The 7,543-nt window shown below is 44.3% G+C and overlaps 1 protein-coding gene across 1 annotated transcript; it reads right to left on the bottom strand.

Moving 5' to 3' along the window:
• Positions 1-6,161: 6,161 nt before the first annotated feature.
• C18H18orf65 (chromosome 18 C18orf65 homolog) lies at positions 6,162-7,318 on the bottom strand. Its single transcript, XM_025365648.1, is given in 3 exon segments — positions 6,162-6,307; positions 6,310-6,556; positions 7,059-7,318. Coding segments are annotated over 3 exon segments (471 nt in total). The 5' UTR covers positions 7,137-7,318.
• Between the last annotated feature and the right edge of the window lie 225 nt (positions 7,319-7,543).

Genomic DNA, 7,543 nt, shown 5'->3' with positions numbered 1-7,543 from the left:
TTCGCCAGCTCTGTGAGGTGGGCGGGGCTGTGAACTCTGGGTCTGTCCTTCAGCATCTGCCAAATGGGACAATAGTGGCACCTACCTCATGGGTTATTGTGATATATTAAGTGACATAAAATGTAAGCTCTTAGGAAGATTCCCTCCATAATAAGCACGTAATACATACTGCTTTTAAAATGAGCACTTGATGTAGTGCCTGGCTTACACAGTAAATGTGGAATAAATAAGTAAATGCACAGATGTGAAAAATTAAGATGTGGAAGTTTCTTAAACTTTTGTCATTTTGTAACTGATGACTGCCTGCCTGAAATGCTTTTTTTAGATTTTCAGTGTATAAAATGTCTTAGCCGTCTCGTATCACTTCCCCACATTTTCCTTTTGTCACTACAATGCTGCCATGAAAAACAAAAGTGCGGCCGGGCGCGGTGGCTCAAGCCTGTAATCCCAGCACTTTGGGAGGCCGAGACGGGTGGATCACGAGGTCAGGAGATCGAGACCATCCTGGCTAACACGGTGAAACCCCGTCTCTACTAAAAAATACAAAAAACTAGCCGGACGAGGTGGCAGGCACCTGTAGTCCCAGCTACTCGGGAGGCTGAGGCAGGAGAATGGCGTGAACCCGGGAGGCAGAGCTTGCAGTGAGCTGAGATCCGGCCACTGCACTCCAGCCTGGGCGACAGAGCAAGACTCCGTCTCAAAAAAAAAAAAAAAAAAAAAAAAGAAAAACAAAAGTGCACAAAAGCGTGAGAATCTGTACAATTTACTCAATTAGCGTGATCAAACTATTTGTCTCTTTACAAAAATTCCATTTTGATCCCCCAAGTTTAACTTAATGTCATTGATTTAACATCTGTTTGAGGCACACCAAAACACCTCCATCTATTCTAAAATGGAATGCTTCAGTCATGCCCAGAGACCCACACCTGTCCTAGTTCAGTCCCCACAAAGATAAATTTTCTTAATGAAGGTTTTTCCTTAGGGCCAGGAAGCTTGGGGGTGTCTTAGCGCTCGGCCACGTTCATGAACCCATCTCAAGTGCCTGACCTGTCAACCATTCTGTTTCTTTATATTGATTATAATTTTGGTTTTCTGATTTTTAGTATGCCTGGGCGTTACATCTTTCCTCCTCCTTTTTTTTTTTTTTTTTTTTTTTTGAGATGGAGCCTTGCTCTGTCATCCAGGCTGGAGTGCAGTGGTGTGATCTCGCTCACTGCAACCTCCATCTCCCTGGTTCAAGCAATTCTCCTGCCTCAGCCTCCCGAGTAGCTGGGACTATAGGTGCCTGCCACCACGCCTGGCTAATTTTTGTATTTTAGTAGAGATGGGGTTTCACAGTGTTGGCCAGGATGGTCTCGAACTCCTGACCTCAGGTGATCCACCCACCTCGGCCTCCCAAAGTGTTGGGATTACAGGTGTGAGCCACTGTACCCGGCCCCTCCTTTCTTTTTTTTCCTTAAAGTCATCTGCTTGTAAGTCGTAAATAAGCTCTGAAAATACTAACCAGAAAGAATGTAACACCAATTTGGCCATAGGGTGGCTTCATGTTGTTACAGTTTCAATTTGGGAAGGCGGTAAGGCTTTCTGTCATATTGCTTTTGAAGCTTACAAGGTGAGAAAAGACAAAGACAGCCAAATAAGGAAATCAGTCATTTTAGGTAACAGAAGAAAAATTCTTGAGAATTGTTTTTGGTGAAATTATGGTCACTCTTATTTTATTTATTTATTTATTTATTTATTTATTTATTTAGAGATGGGGTCTTGCCCTGTCACTCAGGCTTGAGTACAGTGGCACGATCTTGGCTCACTGCAAGCTCCCCCTCCCGGGTTCAAGCCATTCTCCTGCCTCAGCCTCCCGAGTAGCTGGGACCACAGGCGCCCGCCACCACGCCCGGCTAATTTTATGTATTTTTAGTAGATACGGAGTTTCACCGTGTTAGCCAGGATGGTCTCGATCTCCTGACCTCATGATCCGCCTGCCTCGGCCTTCCAAAGTGCTGGGATTATAGGTGTGAGCCACTGCGTCCAGCCTATAGTCACTCTATTAATCAGTTTTTTCTAAAAGTTATCTCCTGCGTGTACAGTCTATGTGTCTTTAAGATAGGCAAAATTATACCCAGCTACATGCTACAGCATGGATGAGCTTGAGGACACTATACTAAAAATTAGCTGGGCATGGAGGCACACGCCTGTAGTCCCAGCTACTCGGAAGGCTGAGACAGGAGAATCGCTTGAATTCGGGAGGCGGAGGTTGCAGTGAGCCGAGATCGCACCACTGCATTGCACTCCAGCCTGGTGACAGAGCGAGACTCCGTCTCAAAAAACCTGGCAACCTGGCAGCCTGGCGACAGAGGGAGACTCCGTCTCAAAAACAAAAACAAAACAAAAAAGGCTACAATGGTTAATTTTATATTATGTGTATTAAAAAGTCCCCCCCCAACCCCCGCCAAAATTGTGGCTGACCTCTCCATCAACAAAATGTCTTTATTCCTTAATTATGACAACTCATTCATATGCTGACCACTTCTTTTCTTTTGGTTCTGTTTCTTACACCAGCGAACCCCCTGAATGCCAAGTCGGCTTTCCTTCGAACTGTATCATGCATGTGTCAAATGAGATCTCACGCAAAGGTCTTCCCTACTCAGTTTCATTACAAGTGTACCTAGCCTGCCCACAGCGAAGGAGGTATTGCTGGTTCCCTTATTTCATTTTCAGTTCCGTTAGCAAAGTTTGCATAAACATGCACATGTAATCAGTTATGCATGGTGAGCCATAATGAGCTTTGGGGGCAGAGAAAGTCAGTGGTTTTGCTGTTGTAAGAAAGTGTGGTGTTAACAGGTCACAACCTGTCTGCTAAGTAATTAACATACTGTAGGATTATCAGAAAAGGTAATAAGAAAAACAAGTCCCTCTCTTCCGTAACATGGGCAATCTTTCAAAAGAGGAATCTTGATTGAATTTGTCTTTCCTTAAATGAATTCTGGTCTGTGGCCTAGTTCCTTTTATTCTTCAAACCGTTCTCAACCACATCTGTGGAATTCTGTATCAGCAATTGTGAAGCCAGCTGTTGCTGAGAGTCTTTTACTTAAGTTGAAATTAAGAACAGATTTGAGGGTCGTCTACCTGCTGTGAAGTCCTGATGGAGTTACCAAAAACTGCAAATGGTGAGAAAATGTGACTGCCTTGCTTGAACTGCTAGTACATTTTCTACAGTGCTTTCGCCGCCATTGCAAAAATACCCTAACTCTGTGATCCAAGATTTGTATTTGTCAATGTCGTCTTTATCATTATTCAAAATATATGCACAAAAATCAGTAAGAGGAAAATCTATGTTGCGATAACAATAGTGTGTGGGTCAGCAAGGTTTTTTTTTTTTTTTTTTTTTTCCCCGTGTGGAAAACAAGGACAGATTGTTAACAATGCTGGTTCCATGGGAAAGTTCTTAAGATTTCTGCTACTGGGAAAATGAGTAAGGCGTTCTCTGTCCCACACACGGGTGCATTTTGCATCCAATCTTGAGGCGATGCTTTGTGGATTATTCAGCAAACTAAAAATTCAGGCATAGAACCTGTTGAAGGCATCCTTACACCTGAATACAGAAGAGGGAGGAACAAATTTTTCACAAAAGTGTTTCAAGCAACGTGCAAGTCTCAACCATGATTAAACCTAAGTCACCGTCAGTTTGACCTCAAATTATCCTGTAAATAAAAGACCCCACAAGAGAAAGCTCGGTAAGAAGCTATCTTAGGGCAAACACAGAAGACTCTGGGTGTAGATCACATTAGAAGTGATTTCTTCTGTGTGCGTGTGTGTTTTTAAGAAATGTGTACAAGAACTGAGATAGTTTCCTAAATTAAGATTTAAAATATTCTGTTAACTTTAGATTCAAGCAGTCTTTATAGAAGACTCTATTTAAAATATAATCATAATTTTGCCACACCATCCACGAAGGGGATTATCCTATGTGAAATTCTGTATCGATACACCCGTGCGGAAGGGCTGTTTCTTCCCTCCTCCGTGTTCAAATGCAGTGCATTCTCTGAATTTTTTAGTTCCATGTAAAGGAAAGATTTTAGGGAAAATAAAAACCCAACACATTAGGATTAGTGTAATATTTTTGAAAGCATCAGTGATTAAATAAACAGCCAATTTCCATTCATACACAAAATAGTTACCCATTCCAAACAATACAAAGGGAGTGAACAGCTGTACTCCTAAAACAGTCTTTACCTAGGAATACTTCTTGATAATTTAAATCAAATTTATCCCTAATCCACTCTGAAATCTCTAAATTTTAGTTCAGAAAACAAAAGATTACTCCTTGACTTAGTTGCATAATATAATTCTTCTTTTTCAGAATAATTTAGACAATCCTAATAAATTTACACAAAGATAGGATTAATATTATTTACTAATGAGTAGCACACCCAACTGTCTAATCAGAGCACTTAAATTTTTGAGCATGAATATTTAATACATATTTTTTAGTTTGTCTTAGATTTTATGCTATAGTATAGGCAGTTTCACTTCCAGCTTTTACGCACTCAAGGCCTTGTTTTTTTTTTTTTTTTTTTTTTTTGCGGTGGGCGGAGTTCTTTTTGGTTTTTACTCTGAGCTATTTTTTATAATGGAAGTCCTCAAGAACTTTTCTAACATAAATGTGCTCAATCACTCCATAACCATTGAACACCATTTCATCACCCGTTGAAAGGAGTGGAATCCCAAAGGCTGAACAAATAATTCATTAGACAATAGCAAGGGAAAATGCTTTTTTCCCCCATTTATTTCATTAACCAAAATTATTGTCTGTTATAAAATTACAGAGGGTGGGAGGGGGAAATGAAGAAGTTGGTGAATGGGTATAAACGTACAGTTAGATAGAATGAGTAGTTCTAATATTTGGTAGCAGACTAGAGGGACTACAATTAATAACAATGGATTGTGTATTTCAAAATAGATAGAAGACAGAACTTGAAATGTTCCCAACGCATAGAAACAATAAATACCCCAGGTGATGAGTACCCTAAGCACCCCAACTTAATCATTACATATTCTACGCTTGTAGCAAATACATGTGCTCCATACATGTGTAAAATATCACATATCACTAAAAGACAACAAGTAGCCAAAATCAACCATTAATATTCAACCGTTAATACTGCTGACTTTGCTCCATCCAAATAGTATAATTTACTTAAACATTTCAAAAGAGGAGAAGCTCTCCTGGGCCATTCCAAGGGCAGTGTCCTTACTGCCTAACGGTTACTTTAAGAGTTTGAAGCCATTAAGACAGTTGAAATGTTGGCAACGCTAAATATAGTTACAGGAATAGTATGGAAACTTGTATTAAACATTTGATTTTTACACCTTTTTTTTGTGTGTGTGGAGTGAGCTAGGAATAGTGCATTGACAAATGAACAACCACCAGTGACTTGTGTACAATCAATGTGAACACGTTTCAGTTGTAACAAAATGATGCTGGCTCTCCAGCTGCCATTTTCTAGGTCTGCCACACCAGACACCAGGACTTAACTCTTGCTCATCCATCAAAGTACGCTCTCAGATTTCACATGCGTTGTAGATAAATGTGTAAGAAAGGAAATCGTTTAAAAGCACAATATTATTGTAGACAGACAATGCCCTGAGTGAAATCACACGTGGGTGACTTAAGACAGGGCCCTAAACCGGCTACAAAAAGGAAGCAAGTCATGAACATTTTACAGTTTTATGTGGAGGGGTTTGGAAGTCTTGATCACCATTCAATGATCTACCTTGTCCATTTTCAACACATGGAAATTATTAGTGCAAGATTGTACTTTTAAATAGACCCAAGAATGCAGATGAATGTAGGTCTATAGCACTGACTTATATTCATTCCAAAATCCTACCAAAAAGCTATTAAAGTGTCAAGTTTTCAATTTTTAATCTTTGTTACTGCCTACATGTAATATGTGTATACAAGCCATTTATAGCTTTGTAATTTGAATTTGGGGATACTTTCTTTGTGCATTTTCACAGTGTACTGAAATGAATGGTGGGCACGTCAATACTTTTCGGTGAATCAGACTTAAATGTGACTGTTGAAGAATACATCCCACTTAGGCATTCATGCTGAAGCCAGCAACAATTGTCCGTGACCTTTAACACGCCTGCTTTCCAAATCAGTGCAGATCGTCAGTCACACGGAGCTTACATTTTAGGACTCGCGGATCCTTCATCGCAGAGGTTCTCCCTGTCTTTCTGCCTGACGCCCCCCGACCCCGACACCCCCGCCCCAAAACATCACACATGCAGAATGGCCCCGCGGCTGAGCTCCAGCATTCGGGCACAAGCGCCTCCCTTTGCAGCGCGTCTGGAGTAGTTTCTTTTGTAAACGCCCTAAGTTGGGGAGGGCCGCGGGCCGCGAGTGTGAGGCGCAAAGGGAGACGCCGCCGCGGAGGTAACCGCCAGGATTGCAGCGCTGACTGCTGCGCGGAGCCACGTTGGGCGTCTTGGACGGAATCCACCTCCACTGCGGAGTTATCACGAGGAGAAGGAGAACAATATGGCCAGGAGCCTGGTGGGAGAAGCTAGTGTTACCCCTCCGCAGGCCGCAGCTCCCCGGGTCTACGTCACCGGCGGTGAAGGGGCGCTCGCCCTCGCTCGCTCCGACCCGCCCCTCCCCTCCCCTCCCCCGCCCCCGCGCGCCCTCCCTCCCCTCCCCCACCCCAGCCCTCCCTGCCCTGTACCAGGAGAGCATTTTGGAGTCCAATTGGGATTTCTAGTCCCAGACTCAACTTACTACAACTAACTACTGCCCGTGGGGAGTAGGTGAGGTGAAGAAATGAAGTTTTAAGAACAGAAAAATAAGAGTTGAACTTTGAAGGCTACCAGTAAACAACCCCTTCATTTTTAAATGGCCATGTGGCAGAGCCGCTGTTTGAAGTCTTTCCAGCGGGACCTCTGTGACCCTTGATTCAGGACTCAATGTATTGATCCTGCGTCTGAACACCCCCAGAGGCATTCACCAGGAAGTTGAGTGATACGCACACGCTACGCCGTGTGTAATGCACACGCACCTGGGACCCCCGAAGGGGTGTCCCCATTTCAGTCCAGCTGGGGCGCAATGCCCAGGTGCCCGCCGGCGGGACCCGCATCCCGAGCACGTCTGTACGTGTGGATGCGCGTGTGCGCGCGGAAACGGCCTCCGGGAGCCGGGGCTGCCGCAGCCTTAGACCTTGACGAGGGGCGACCACTGGTCGCTGGAATCGTGATTCAGTGCTATTAGGGGAGGAATTGGCTGTGTCTGAGTCACTGCAAGCCTCCAGACTGTCCCCGCAGTGTGGCAGAACTTTGTGCTGATGAGACAATAGTGGAGTGTGCGTTTCCTACAGGGCAGACCATTCCCGGGCTGGGGGAAGCCTCCGGCCTGTGCCTGGCCGTGGGCGCCCGGCCCCCTCTCCGTGCCGCGCAGCCCCCCGAGCCCGGCCGGCGCCGGGGCCCCCGCAGGGCGAGCGCGTCCAGGGCGCGCGCGGGCGGCGCGGGGAGGGGGCCGGGCGCGTGG

This window comes from Theropithecus gelada, chromosome 18, assembly GCF_003255815.1.
Source record: "Theropithecus gelada isolate Dixy chromosome 18, Tgel_1.0, whole genome shotgun sequence".
Classification (NCBI taxonomy): Eukaryota; Metazoa; Chordata; class Mammalia; order Primates; family Cercopithecidae; genus Theropithecus; species Theropithecus gelada.
Note: the sequence above shows the minus strand (reverse complement) of the source record. Positions and strands in the feature narration are given on the sequence as shown.